At 35.5% G+C, this 16,484-nt stretch overlaps 1 protein-coding gene across 3 annotated transcripts in view; it reads right to left on the reverse strand.

Annotated features, from left to right (window-relative positions):
- Positions 1-16,484, reverse strand: part of BMP2K (BMP2 inducible kinase) — a 122,461-nt gene that overhangs the window by 3,308 nt on the left and 102,669 nt on the right. For 2 of the 3 annotated variants that reach the window (XM_059922784.1, XM_059922787.1), the window contains exon 15: positions 13,335-13,445. The exons of the other annotated variant lie outside the window; for it this stretch is intronic. In XM_059922784.1, the coding sequence (XP_059778767.1) occupies positions 13,335-13,445 (111 nt within the window). The remainder of the gene's footprint in view (positions 1-13,334; positions 13,446-16,484) is intronic. 3 annotated transcript variants of the gene reach the window in all.

Raw genomic sequence — 16,484 nt, forward strand, 5'->3', positions numbered from 1 at the left:
TGCAGATTCAAAGAAAAATTATTATATCATTCCAATGCATTTCAAAAACCATTTGCAGTAAACATTATGTACTAACACAAAGCATTACAGATCACTCACGGCAGTTCCCTTAGAGGAAGATGTAAGGGCAGTTCTTTATCATTAGGCTTGGGGGATGCACCTGGCCTCATAGTCGATGGTTAGGTCCTTCAGTGCAGACAGACTTACTTGTCTCTCTACCCTACACACCACCTCCTCACCATTAGGTGATCTCTGACAGCTAAGTCTCACTTACAGTACCCAGAACAGGACTCTGAATACAGTACACAAGCACATTTTCTTCTTCCACCTTCAAACTAAGATTATCCAGACAGCTGCCCTGCTCAGATCCCACGTTTACCCAACAGCCTTCTGCTTATATTTCAACTCTGTTATAAAGTTTTCCCACAGAGATCAGCAAGCGTGAATAGCTTATCTGCTTAGTTATGTTTCGCTGTGTAATTTTTAAATTGGCATTCTGGTGTTTTTTTGTAAACAAGTATCTTATGAGTTGGGTTAACATATGAGTGCATCCCCACAGCCTGATCAAAACTAAGGACCAGCTACTGAACTGAGACGGTACCAAGGATATCTGCCTTCCCTAGATGCCACATCTTCCTTAAACTGTCATACCTATACTACTGGACATTACATTAAAAGCATGCTACTTTAATAAAAATCTTAACTATCAGTATGTTCACTGTATGATAGGTAATAAAATTGCATCAAATACAGTGCTCTACAATTTCACTGTATGATATATAGTAAAGATAAATAGTATGTTAGTTTACATGAAAATATACAGCCCTCCCAATACACTGGTGTACTGAATTGATTTTCCAGAGGTAGGAAACAATTTGAATTGATCCAACCACATATCCATTTATCCCTTCCCCTCTAAGATCAGATATTTTCAAAACAATTAGCTAGGGTTGAAAGTATAGTCTTTAGTCATGGAAACTAATTATACCTTATGATGGAAGGACCATTTCTTTCTCGTTATTAACACAGTGGTCTCCATGGCATAGGACACCTGTGAGTTATTTCCTTCTCTTTGAAAGTCAGCACTGTTGTCTTCCCACCTCTCTGACTATTCCCTCTTGGTCATATTTGTAGAGACTTCTCTTTCACTAACATCTCCTTAACATGTATGCTCCCCAGGGTTCTATCCTTGGCTGTCTTTCTCCCTCTGCATGTCCTGCCCTGGGTCCTAACTACTTGTATGTTATCAGCATTTACACGGTAATGAGTGGATCTCTGATTCTTACCATGAATACTCATCTATCCATCTAATACTTATCATAAATATGTATCTCCTACCATTACTTCAAACTCAGTAATTTCAAAAGAGATCATCTTTCCTCTTAAAATGTGTCCTCACCAGTTCCCTCTAAATTAGTGAACACTTCCATCGACCTACCAAGTTCTGCAAACTAGCAGAAATCTGCAAATCATATTCCCTCTTCCCACCAAATAGTGTTTTTAAAATCTCTGGAATCGGGTCCCTCCTCTCCCTCTGCCAGCTGTCTATCCCATCCCCTCCTTATCTTCATCCAGCAACTCCTTAGCCTCTAAACTTGCCTGTCTGCCTCCAGGCCCATATCCCTCAAACTGCTCCTCTACACTGTCACCAGAATAACCCTCCTGAAACGCTAATCATGTGGCTACTGCTGAAAACCCTTCAGCGTCTCTCTGAGGAAAAGGGGATCCGCCACTGAGCCCTCAGGTGTAGAACATTTAGAAATCAACAGAGGAACCTGCAGAGCAAACAGGGAAGTGCCAGAGAGGAGGACCAAACGCAGGTGAGTGTAATGTTGCCGAAGCCAAGAGAGCAGAGTGTTTGCGGGGGAGGGAGTAGACAACTGCGCAGGGTGACGCAAAGAAGCCCAATGAACTGAGGACGGAAACGCCACTGGCTCCGGTCAGCTCATGCAGGTTGTTGACAACCGTGAAGTGGGGAGTGGGGAGGAAATCTAGTGGGGCTGAGGAGTGAGGGGGAGAGAAGATGTGGAGATTTCTATCAGTTATACTTAAATACAAATATAATCTTCATCCATTATTCAACTGCCAGTTCCCTGAAACCAGCCAAGAGTTATATGCTGTATCTTTACATATTCATAATAAGCTTATCTTCAATCCTAACAGATTAAAATCAAATCAAATGCAGACTTTCATTTGACTTCTCCATACAGCATACTTCTGATATTAAAAACAAAGGTTACTTTTAGATTAGCCAGAGCACTTATTTTCATGAATTTTTATCCAAAAGCAAAAAATGCGATGGCAAAGACTTGCAATCACCCCTGACTTTAGGACAGTCCCTCTAAGATACACGTTAACTTAGTACCTCCTCAGGCTCCTTACCCACCCACAGAGAGCCACACGGGCACCACCCCTCCTGCCTGCTCATGGACACCTCCAGGAACATTCCAGTATGTTTCCTAAAGTGTCTTCTGCAGAACGCTATTCCCGTAACAAGAACCAAACAGTTCTGTGGTCTCAGGCAAATGAGTTTATGAAATGCTGCACTCTACAATGTACCCCTCTCACCACCACCACTCACCTGGAAAATGCTTATCGTACTAAAGGTGCTGACACATTGTACACAGAAGAATCTGACTGAATGAAGCCTAGGGTTTCCCAAATTTGCTTCACTACAAACACTTTTATTTGTTACATGTAACACCTATTAACCTTTATAAACAATTCTGCAAAAAGCACTTAGGGAAAATGCCGCTCTACAATTTCCCTGGAAAATGTTCCATTTCTAGGGCACAGAGTTCTGTTCCTAGAAATCTTCTGGAATATTTAACATAGGACAAGAGTCCTTCTCTTGGTATTCTTATATTAATCTTTGTCTTCTAAATTAACTGTTTCCTTTACCCAAATGGTCAACATTGCTTTCCAAAACACATTTGTCACTTTCTACTCCCTACTCTGTCTGCCTTTTGTCAGCTTCTCAAAGTTGTATTAATACAGATACGTATTTCTTTGTTGTAAAGTGCTATACAGATCTGCTTTTTAAATTGTCAGTGTGGATATAAATTTGTAGGGTTTCACTTACCATTTTTAACGCATCTTTTACAGGTATCAACATAGTCCATTTAGTAATTCTGATAGAAACATAATAAAACATTGTATGTATAGCATTGAACTATTTACCTCTAGGTTGTTTTACGTCTAGGTTGTTTCTAGTTTTTCAGCATTTTAAACAGAACCATGATCATGCACTTTTTCTTTGAGAGGGGAAAGAAAACCCCTTTTTTAATCATAATTTACCGATTTACTGTTATTCCTTCCTTATGCAAAATCAATACAGAGCTAATAAAGTTAACCCAGTAACAATCTCTACTAAGACCACAGCTAAACCCTCTCTCTACTCTGTTCCCTCATACATGAGGGAATATATATTATTATATTACGAGAGAATAATATGATAATAACAGGTTCTACTTTGTAGGACTGTTGTAAAGAAAGGACTTAAGATAGTGCCTGACTCAAAAGCACTTGGTAAAGTTAACTGTCATCATCTCCAGAGCAAGGCCAAACTCAATTATCTCATACATCATACTCCAACTTCCTATCTACTTTCTGGACCCAGTGGTTGAAGATGAGAGGGAAGAATAGGGAGGGGGCAGAGAGGAGGGTGCAATTCTATGGCTAATTCAAGAGTGGCTCAGGTCTACTTTAGAACTGGCCAAAAATAAGCAGGCAAACAAATGTATATTTACACACCACAAGGGTGCATTTTGGATCCTGGAAACTATATCTCTGATTTTTAAATAGCTATAGTTGAGAGCACAATATTAGAAATTGAAAGGATCACTTTCAAAAAGAACATGAAAAGACACCCGCAATGATCTATCCCATCTTTAGGGTTTCAGATTACATCCCTGAAAAGTATGGGCAACTGGGGAAATTTCTGGTTGGTGTATACAGACTGGTTTTATTTCTTTTATTGTCACCCCTTCATAAAACTAAAACAAGCAATCAAAAATATTTATCCAAATTCCTTTTTTCTCCCATATTCACATAACCTACCCACCCTGACCCTGCTTAAACGTTTCCCTATTTCTCCATCCTTCCACTCCTTCATAAACTAACATAGAGTCAAGAGCAGCAATGGGCCTCTCTGCCAGCATACTAAGAGCAGCTCAAATATTAAGCACCATGAAGCACAATTTTAAGTACAAGTGGTTATCTCTCTGTAGCACCTCCTGCTGGGGAAAAGTTAGGCTCCAAAACTGCAAGTTACAACCATAGTTTCGCTTTCTGTGACAACAGCCATCCACTTAATTTTCCTCTCTTCACTGTGAAGCTATAAAAAACTGAGAAAGAAATGGAAATTAAAGGGGGGGAGGAATAAATGGGAGATTGGGATCAACATGTAACATACTACTATATATAAAATAGATAACTAATAAGGACCTACTGTATAGCACAGGGAACTCTACTCGATACTCTATTATGACCTATATGGGAAAAGAATCTAATAAAGAGTGGATATATGTATATGTATAGCTGATTCACTTTGCTGTACAGCAGAAACTAACACAACATTGTAAATCAACTATACTCCAATAAAAATTTTTTAAAATTACTTCAATATATTCTAAGACTTTTAGTCCTGTTCCAAAGGCACAAAAGACTGTCAAAATAAGTATTACAAGTTAGAAAGTTGGTTACCAACTGTACAATGTACAGTGCTTTAAAATGTGACTTCATAGCTGAGTGCCATCAACTTTTAAAACCTATTTCTTTGCCTAAACATATTTCTGTCATTAAAAAAAATTCAGATATTCCTACTGTTTGCTCTTGGTGCTAGACTGCTTCTTCTAAGCCGTTAGAGCAAATATTACACATTTGGTTTACCATGAAATTTAAATCAGGATCATTTCACTGCTTAAGTTAATTTCCCAAAAGTATAGCCTAAATATGTTGCCTTATAATTCAATATATCCCAAATCCTAATAATCCCTATATTTACTGGGATTTGTATTATTAACACAAAAATGGCTGGTTTTCAGGTAGGTAGAAGGGGAGCTGTAATATTTACAATAAGCGCCAGGAACATGTATTTAAAGCATAAACAAATGTCTAGAATGTGCCCAGCATCATACCTCAGTTGCATTTTTCTCCATTAAATGATATTGGTAAAAGCCTGTAAAATTTCATATATTGACCAATCTTTATTTTTGGCTCTAAGTAGGGCATTCTTCTTTCCTCAAACTAAATACAGTGGAATGATATTTTGATGGCTTCTAGTCAGGATATTTTTCTTTCTGTTTTGTGCCTTGGAACTAACTACAAACTGTAAAAATTTCAGCTTTTTGAGTAATCCTCATCTTTTGAGGTTGGGTTTGATTGCAGGAAAAAGCCAAAATCTAATCAGAGCCAAATCCTGAGAATAAGGTGAGTGACTAAGATAGGCAGTGCAGATTTGGGTAAACTATTAAGAACAGCAATGACGTTATGAAGTCTTAAATTCTCATGTGGCATATAAATTCATCTCTCGAGAACTAGTACTTATTTACACACATAAATTCTGCTTATCCTCACTGCTTTATGGCTTAATATACCTCTTATATAGAATTTCAAGATAGTAGTTCAAAGCTAACAAAGTAGAGCTTCAATTATTCAGTACCATCCATAAAATAACAAGCATTTACTAAACAAGTGAAATACCAAATTAACCATTTGGTAACTGTCTATATCAAAATATACAGTATACTTCCCTTACTTCATCAAAGTGTCCTTTGATGACCTGTGTTCTCATTTGGAGTCAGGTATTACTTAGTGTCTCGGTTTCCTCGGCTGTAAAGTAGGGACACAGCAATAATACCTGCCTCAGAGAAATGTAGCGGAGATTAAAGTGAGAATTCAGGTAAAGTGCTTATAACAGTGCTGGCACGTTGTAGGTACTCAGTCAAGGGCTATATTATTGCTATTGCCAATGTATTATACCATCATTTCATGGTTATTTGTGGAGTACCTACTATACATTTCTAATGGTACTGAGAAATGAATCAGAGAAGATAGTAACTAATATTGTCCTGAGTGAAAATGCAGTGCCAAGGGGTTTTCATACATTATCTCTTAACTCCCCACCATTTAGGCTCCCACACAACATTAGGGTGAAATCGCCCTGTAAGGTTTGCTATGATCTTTCCCCTTCAATCTTATTAACCACATCTTCAAAAATGTTCCCCTTGCTTTCCATGGCAGAGCACTATCATGACTTCCTACCACTTCAAAATATGCAGTGCTACCAACCAATGCTCATCCCCTGGCTTTCTGGTTTCTCTTCTCATTTCTTTCTTTCAGTGACCTTAATCCTGTTTCATAGTTTCAACTATATCTTGAAAGCAAAAAAACAAGAAGAGATTTTTAAAGACCTAGTCCAATCTCTTTATATACATAAATAATTTGCAACTAGGGAAAAGCTGAATGGCTTGTCCAAGTTTAAGGCCATAGTGACTTCTCTGCTGATGACACTAGTTTTAAAACTCTCATCTGTAAATTCTACAATTAAACTACCAGTAGAATATCATCACCAGCAAACATTCAGTATAGCTTAGCACCAACCCTCTACAAAATACAACCACAGACTTGTCTTGTGTTCCTTTTGTATTCTGCCTGAAAATTTACAAAAGCTATGCCTGAAAATTTAAAAAAACTAAAACAAAAAAACAAAAAACTAATAGAATGAGCACAGTATTGTTTCTATTTCAGTAAACAGTGCTTTGTTAAACAGTACGATAAATACTTTAACCCTGTAGGGTTAAGTTCTGGAAATACTATAAGGCTTTATCAACAAATGAAAGCATATACAACTTTACAAAATCCACAGAAGATAAACATCCAAAAAAGCCTCAGTTTCCTCATCTGTAAAATAAGGACAATAATGGAACTTACCTGATAGAGCTGAACATTAATAAAATTCATCTTATCTAGTGAAAGCTCATTAACTATTAGGGTGTGTGAGAGAGAGAAAGTTTATATTAGATTACCAAAGTATACTTTGATAATGAATTCATTCATCAAGGTACTGTACGGGGTATACAAAGATACGACAATTCCTGACTTCAAGAAACTTATCATTCACTTTAACAGTTGTGAAACCCATGTACTAATCCTGATTCTAGTGATCTGGAAAATGACTGACAAAGGTATAAACAATTGGGAGGTTCTGAAGAACAAGCTTATCTAACCAAATGAATTTAAGAACATGAATCCACCAAATGAAGAACATAAGAACATGAATTCATCTATTCCAAGCTCAAGTTTTCATAAAAAGATATTTCTAGATGTTAAAAGTTCAAAGACATCATAGTCTTACACAGTCCAAAAGATGACTCCAAACTCAAAAGCTAAAATTTATCATCAATTTTCACAGACTTTCATATACTTATTATTATTATTAGTATTCTTTTAAACAAATACTTTGTGAAAAGAATGAGATCCTGGGTAATGCCACACTATTTTAAATAAATACTGCATATGTATTCTTAAACCACATAAATGAACCTTTATAAACTATATCAAAAAATACAAAATATTTAGAATACGTCCAAAACAATGTGGGGAGAGGGGCATATTTGCATCATACTATTCATATTACCAGTCTTCTAATCAGGTTTCCATCTTTTAGAGGACAGTTCTTTTAGTTATAAAACAGGTGGTACATTTTTAATCACATAAGAAGCTTCCAGTTTCAAGAAAATTTTGTTTTGATGTTCTTTTCCTTGCTATCGGATTATAGAGGATGAATGGCTTGAAACTGCTATTGTAATTACATGCCTTCTGTTGTCTCATCATTTGGGGTATAAGGGAGGGGCTGTAAGACTTTAAAGCTCACTTTGAATTGGAAGCATACTGCCTGCCATCATTTCTCAGCAATTTACCATGCCAGACCCAAGGATTACTGGATTAGAAGGTTTTATCAAAATCTGTATGATTTCTCTCAAGACAGGCCAAGCGACAAGGCAATATTTGCCACTCTGATTAAAACTGACATTTCTATCACGTCACTCATGTTATTGTAGGTTTTCATTTAAAACAAGTCCCTTGATACTTGAGGAATCAAGGTGATGGAGGAGTTGGACGTGGAGCTCACGTCGTCCCACAAATACATCAAAAACACATCTACAAGTGGAACGATTCACACAGAACATCCACTGAACACTGGTAAAACAAGTCATTTAACACTTTTGTTTTACTACTGTTTGTAGAACAGAGTTTAGCATCAGACAGAGCTGGATTCCTGCTTATAAACTATCTTACCTTAAGCAAGTCACTGATCCTGCTCTGAGCCTGTTTCCACTGTATGTGTACAGTAGGATTCAATAAATGGTAACCATTATTACTGACATTCTGGAAGAGGAAAATTCTTGATCTTCAAGAATTACTAGAATCTAAAGTTATAAACAGTACACTCATCATGGCTTATAAAATGACCCAGCAATTGGACTGACAATCTGTAGTAATTTATGTTCCAACAAGTATTCGTTATATATGATGTGACCTTCCCAACCCTAAATTCAATTTAACTTCCTGTTAGCTAATGAGACCCATGAGGTAGGTCTGGGGTTGGGGAGAGTAAAGGAAGTTCACCAAACCTAATTAAAGATGAAATGCAATACAAGAAATCTAAAACTTCAGTGACGAAATTCTTCAAATACTATGTTTCAGAATTTGAGAGTGTTTATTAAAATTAGGTTGTCCACGCTGTAATTCAACTAACTGCAGCACGATGCCTTGGGGAGAAGGAAGGCTGGGTGCATTTCAGGACTGGGAACGAACACCATGCTTTTAACAGGATGTCTGTGTGTACACTGTACAGAATACTGGTAGTTAATGCTTTAATAAAAATAGAAATGGCACTGTTAAAACAGTTCTTGGTGGGGAACAGCTTCATAGACAGGTTCTACACTTTATTAAAAGATGTAATTCAGTAGTTAGCTTATTATTACTGGAACTCTGTACTACTACAAGCTAGATGGCAGCTTCAAAACTTATTTAACACTAAGATTTTGGAATTTAGTAGTAAGTAGTAAAAATACTATTTAATAACACTACCTACAAGAGCCACAACAGCGACCAACACTGAGGATGTCCGCGTGTTGTATAACATGCTCTCATTTAATCCTTTCAACAATCTCATCAACTAGCTAATATTATCCCCAATTTAAGATACAGAAACCCTCTAAGAAATTAGGCAACAGCCGGTATCACATGGTTAATCTGGGACAGAACTAAGATGCATACCCAGGGCTTTTTAATTCTAAAGTCAATGTTCTTTATGACACACCACACTACTAATATCAGCTTAGTAACCTGACATACAAGGTATATATAATTCCATTATAATTAAGATATCAGCTTATGGAATAAGATATTCCCTTTCTATACAGCACCAAACAGATTCTTGATATAATTATTTGATTTCTGCATAAAAGAATAATTACAAAATTTAATCTTGCCCATAAAGAAATGTTTAAAGCTAAGAAGAAGGAAAGCTAGATTTGATTCATTTGAAGACATGGTCTACCAAAATGTTACCTTCAGCTAAGCTTCTTGAGAAGTCCAAAAGTGATCATCATAAGCCGAGGCAACAAACAGGCATCCATATAGACAAACTAAGGCTGCTGACCGTACCAGATCTGCAGTACATGCAGCTAACAAGGAGAAGAAACAGGTATTTTTGCCTCTAAATAGTAGAGGCTACGGGACCTAGGGTTAGGGGCATAGAGTGCAGCCATTCCTCTAGTTAAAGCCCCCTATCCCTTTTTTTGAAGCTAGAATACAATGAAGCAGTACCTTGAAAATTCACAAGGAAAAACTATGTCCAACAAAGAATTATTTACCCAGCCAAATTATCAGTCAAGTGTCAGGTTAGGAAAAAAAGGCAGCAAAGTTCAAAAGTTTTCCCCCCATGCATATATATTTTCTCAAGAAATTTCTAGAGGAGTTGCTCTACTAACCAAGAAAGAGAAAGAGAGGAGATCCAAGAATTCCCAGGAAGATCGACAGGCAAAAGACAATACTAGGATGATAAGCGTGTGGCAGGCACAGGAAGCAACCAACTCAGGCTGCGGAGCTCGGCGAGAGACGTAATCAAGTAAAAATGAAAATGACAGCCACCTTAAGTTGGGAGGAAATTTACATTTCCAAATGGAGATGAATCAATGACAGGGTACAGAAAAAACCAGGGAACAAAACATAGTCATTTTTATAAACATCATTATAATTAACTCCAGGAAAAATAAAACCTTATAGAAGGAAATGTAATAATGGTATACTGGACCTCAGTGACAAATACTTACATATGCATAAAATGTACGCATTGAACAACATGGACAACCAACAATTGTGTCAAAACTGTACTGGAAATTAGCGAAAGGACAGGTGCATGTGATTGCGGCTGGGTGCTAACAGTGTAATTAATCTAAATCATCATTTTCCAAAATACGAAGTCTATACACATCATCTAAAATTGAAATAAAAGAAATAGAAGAATAAGCATGACATATTACAATGCCAGAAATGAAAAATCATCTCCAGGGAGTCTGTACAGGGAAAGGGTATAGGGAGGGAGCAAGCAGAGAAGTGACTTTTTTTCATTATAAACCTTGTTAAATCCAACTTTTTAAAGTAGATACACATTATTTTAACTTAAAAATTTAGCTTAAAAATAATTTTATAAAATTATGATCAACTGAAGAAAAGCAAAGTAAAAACTAATTCATTAATTTCAAAGTTAAGATTAAAAGTTTTAACAGAAATTTCTCTTTCAAAATAAAAAGAACACAATTCCTAATAAAACCAGTGTAAGGAACACTAGATTCAAGACAGTGTGTCTCCTTAAATGCACTTTGCCACTAGAATTCTTATAGCATTCTGCCTCATGATTGAATTCATTTTATTCTCAGCTAGCATTCTCTATATGGTTTACCTAAAATTAAATTATGTTCAGAATTGTCAACTCTCAGATTCAAGTAAGATGGCTTATCACATATACATATCACCCTGTATTGCACACACACACACACACACACACTTAGAAGTAGTTTCTTGCCTTTCTTCTGTCCTAGTCCTATAAATCTCCAGATGCTCACGATGCCACGTGGAATGTATTTTCAATGGGTAGAATTCCTTTTTCTTTTTCCAATTTCTTCATAAAGCTTATGAGGAAGTTTTTTGCTTCAGAGATTCAATTATTTTACTCTTAGAGGAAAATGAATGCCTTCAAATACTTTATTGTTACCTAAAAATTATTTATAACAAAGTATTTCTAATCTTGATGATGAATAGGTCAGTGGCAGTAAGTTATTTTCAGATTTTTAAATTTTGATTATGTATTTTGAATCTGATAAAAATAAATTAACAAAGCTAACATAGCAAAGTGATTGCCTTTTCTTCTCTCTGGAGGCACATTTCTCTTATGACCATTCCCTCCTTTATTCTAGTCTATGTACTCAATTTTTCATAACCAAACTATTCCAATGTTCTTATTAACACTAAATCTAAAAATATTTTTTGGAGCAGTAGCATTTATATCAAAGGGCATTTTTTATGGTCACTGTCCTAACACCAAGGAGTATGAATTTTTAGGAACAGTCATAATTTTTTCATACAGCCAATGAATATTAATAGGTACTTACTGGGTTGGCTACTGGGAAGGATTCAAAGACAGAAAATTCATGTTTTCAACCCTCAGCAAGCTTAAAATCTAATAGAGAAGTTAAATACCCAAAGGAAAAAGAAAAACAAAACAGCAACAGCAGCAATCAAGCTCAAATCTGTGAGCATTATTTCTAACTACAGAAATCCTAGGCCAACCCCAAAATAAGGGTGCCCACGGAAAAGGCAAATCACTGAGGCTTACTCTAGTTCCTGATTCTACTATTCATTTCCCCAGGGTTCTTTCAGAAGCTATTAAAGAACAGACAAGAAGTTGCATAGATATGTACAAACCTGAAGGGGATTATGTAACTCCTTCTAGAGTATGAAAAAGAGCTAGTACTGAAACCGCTTTCTGCCACAAATAGATCACTATCTGAAGTCACTGAGTACCATGTTCTTGAGAATTTATAAAGACCATTTGTGCTATTATTAAAAAAAACCCAAAAAGACAGTAACAGTTTTTGACCTAGGGTATTGGGGCTGTGAGGGAGTGCATCTATACATATTAAGTAAACTGACACCGTCAATTTGTCTTCCCCAGTTAATGATTTCATATCATTCATGAAAAAGATAATCTGAAGGAAGCTAACAGAAAATGACAAAAATATGGATTGTTTTCAATAAACAGCAAAGAGTAAAAATATGGAACATCAAAGTATACAGAAACACTCTTAGTTACTGTACTGTTCTGGATAACCAAATCTGAATGTTGAAAGGCTATAACATTGCTTCAGTGTATTATCAGAAATCCTGAACACCTATTTCTTATTTTGGCTTTACATTCACAATGCTTTTCTTTTGTTATTGTTCTCTCTTGTATGAAGTTTTTTTAAATGGTAGTGATGATGTCACATATTTTACTTGCCTGAGTGAGAAATAAACGAAACAGAAGCAAAGAACATAGCTGACAATTACCTTGAATATATTAAACAAAACCTTTACCTTCTAGTAAAGCATAATTTCTTGCAATGCATTTCCCTTTTCTAAGATTAAACTCAATTTTCCCACTCTAACTATACAAACACAAAAATCCATTTATGCCAGAGTGGGATCCTATTCCATCCTAGTTATCTTCGACAGCATTAACTAGGTAATTACTTTGAAAACATTATCACAAATATTCTTAAATGGTGAATAATTAAATTCTGGATTGAAATCAAAGCAAGAAGAAGAAAATAGGTAATTTGTCACAAGTTGTAACAAAGTCACTAATACTTTGTAAACACAGCTACAAGAGAGCATGTATAAACTAGGAAAACAGGATTTTTAAGCAAAAGCTAAGTATAAAAATGTCTGTAAATGTATTTTAAGTATATAAAAGTGAGAGATATTTTCATGCATGAAATTTTTCAATACTATCCAACAGTCGAGGTAGAAAGAACCAGTTATGGTTCTACTACGCAAATCAGCATTTTTCTGTGTTTGCAAAAGGCACAAATTGAATAACCCAATGGAAAGAACATCAGGAAAACGAGGATGGCTAAAGGTTAAAATAATTTTCTGTTCTATCTGCTGTAACTAAAACCTGATTCCTACTTTGGCTTTATAATAAGGGTTTTTGCCCTTGTTGCTGTTATTGTTCTTGTATGTACTTTTTTATGGATAGTGATGATGTTACTTATGTAACTTGCCTGAGTGAGAAATGAAAGGAACAGAACCAAAAGGATCTTCTGGAGGATGGTTATGTGGAGCAGAAAGTGGCTCTACATTCTTATCTGAGGATGCTCTCTCCTCGAGCCTGTCTGCAAAAATAAGATGAAACAAAACAAAAAATAAAATAAAAACAAAACGATCTTTAAATTTAAAAGTGGCATACAGTATAAATAAACGTGAAAATTAAACAAAGCCTTCTTGAAAAATATGAGATTCAAAGTTCATCCGTTTAAGTATTAGTGGGTAGTCCTGAGTTTTCATACATACTTGTTGCTACAAAGGCCAAGTTTAACAATGTAATCACAGTGCTAGATTTCACTAAATACAATTAACCTAGTAAATAACTTAATTTGGTTTATTTAAATACCAGTTGTCTTTAACTTGTAACATATTGGATCTGAAGTTAAACCCAGATTATTAAACAGAGACATATTTGGCAAACTTTCTCTGAAAGCACACATGGAAAAAATACTGCAAATGGTCCTTCATTCATAAAATAGGTAAATCCTATTTCTCAATAGCAATAAAAAGTAATTCACTATATGTTACTTCATTTTATGTTATTGTTCATTTCTCATATTACTTGGTTAAACCATTCTCATACATACAAATGCAAAGATATAGATATTTCTCTACTAAATTAAAAGCCTTAACAACAGAATTCGTTTTTTCATTCAACAAATAGTTGAGCATCTAGTATGTGCCAGGCACTGTTCTAGACAATGGGCATGCAATAGCAAACAAAAAGAGGACTCCTGCCCTCATGGAGTTTATATGCTGGCATGGAAAAACGACTGACAAGCAACAAGCATGAGAAATAGAGACTGTTAAAGCTAGAGAGAAAAATGTAGAGCAGGGTAAAAGGAATTAAGGGAGCAGACACAGGTTGCAGTAATAAACAGAGTGAAACAGAGTGATTCTAACAGGTACCAGGTGAGAAAAGACTCCAAGGAGGCAGGAGTAGATACCTGGGGAAGAACACACCAGGCAGAGGAAGTGCTAGAGCAAAGGCTCAAAGGTGGGAGCAGGTTTGGTATGTCTGAAGAAGATTTAATGTATCCTAATTCCCTAGTAGTGATTATTTTTCCCTGCTCTTAAACTCTGCACATCGCAGGCACTTTATCAGTTGAGAACTTCTGGATTTTTATAAAATGCCTCTCTATCCTCTGATTCTTGGTAATCAAACATATGCTATTAGGGACCCATTTTGCCCTTACAGATATTTTAAACATTCCCAGGACTATACTTTTCATGTTTAAGGAATTCTATGGGTAAACTATGCTGGTTTCATTTGAGTTCTAAGGGATGGCAGGATGGGGAGGGAGAATCCAAATAGAATGAGAATTCTTTAAAAATGACTCGTAACTGCAGAGTGAAACAAAAAAAGCCCCAAGTTAAAGCAGCAATCTCCTAGGACAGTGCTTCTCAAATTTAATGTGCATTCTAATCACCTGGGAGTTGTTAAAATGCAGATTCTGACTGGATGGTTCTGGAATGGATCCTGAAATTCTGCAGTTCAACAGGCTTCCAGAGGACATGACACTGCTGGTCCAGGGAGCGCAAGCTTGAGAAGGCAAGGCCCTAGAGTCTACAATATCCTGAAAATACTCAATTATTGCTATGGACAACTGATTCTTTAAACACCTTTATGATACAATTATGAGCTTTTATGGCTAAAACTAACTCTGCAATATCCACATGAAATTTTAGATTGTTTAAATTTTTACTTAAAATTTTGTTGAAGCACTAATTAATATTTTAAGGCAACACATCTGACAACTGATTTATGCACAAATAAAATTTCCAAAACTTAAGAGGTTATTTTCAAATCCAATACAGAAATGGATAACAATGAAAATTTATTTTAGATGTTCTTTTTCAAGGTATTCACTGTATACTTAATTCAGGAAATCAGTAACAAATGCTGATTGTACTAAGAAAAAAAGCTTTTTCATATTTTGTTGTCCAACACTTAACTATAAAGAAGTTACTTTCATAGCAACTTTCTGAAAAAATAAGGTTGGAGAACACCTTATATAACCAAAGGTGTCTTTAATTTATTGTGGTGGGAAGCCACAATCAAACTTTAAGGAGAGGCCTAAGATTCACTGAATCACAGAGGATACCTGTGGGTTACCAATTTTATCAGGCCCTAATAAAATTATACTTACATATATATATTTGTATATAAGTATATAGTTTACAGGTACTTAGGTCAAAATCAGGACCAGATTTCCTTCCTAAACCATCTGCATCATAATTGCCAGGACTCCTGTGTAAAATGTATTTATACTCTTGTATAAAACCTGGGTCCTATCACAGACCTAATATAATACAAATGAATCAGATTATCTGAATAGAAGCTTGGGAATCTACATATTAACATATTCTCCAGGTTTATAAACCACTACTGTTCCAATGGTTCCCAGCATATAAAAATGCAAAGTTACCACTAAAGTTCTTTGAATCCTCATGCAGTGATGTATTATCTCCATCTATCTATGGTAAATTCATGGTAAATGTATAAACAGCACCATGTAGTTATGACAAGAGTACAAATACTATCATGTAGGGGTAAACAAATATTTTTTATATATGGGGTCCCCATAGGTTAAAATATGAACATACTGTTCCATACAAAGTTCATTTATCCAATTATTTCAAAACAGGAAGCAGAATAAACTCACTATAAAATGAATCATGTTCTCATTGTTCCAAAAAACACAGCATCAATTTTTCCATGGAAGATTTTTTAAAAACCATTTAGATTTCTAAAGTTCACATGATAATCTGGGTCCCAGGGCACAAAATAAAAAATAAACATACATATTAATTTTTTTAATTATCAATTACCTATAAATAAAAACTAACAAAATGGTATGTAGAGTTTCAAATACATAGTCACCCCTAAAATGTATTTAAGCCCCATTTTCAAAGAACTGGTTTTCTTTTCATTAGAGCAAAACTTGAGCTTGATTTGTCCAATATAAGAAACTTACCTCTTTCTGCCTTCCCAAAAGAATTGTGTGCTGAATGAAGACAGTATCTTTTCAAGAAGTTTAATGGATACAGATGGCAAAAATACAGGATTTTAAAATCCTAAAATCAAACTGTATTTCATACTATCA

The sequence above is a fragment of the Balaenoptera ricei genome, chromosome 5 (assembly GCF_028023285.1).
Source record: "Balaenoptera ricei isolate mBalRic1 chromosome 5, mBalRic1.hap2, whole genome shotgun sequence".
NCBI classification, from domain to species: Eukaryota; Metazoa; Chordata; class Mammalia; order Artiodactyla; family Balaenopteridae; genus Balaenoptera; species Balaenoptera ricei.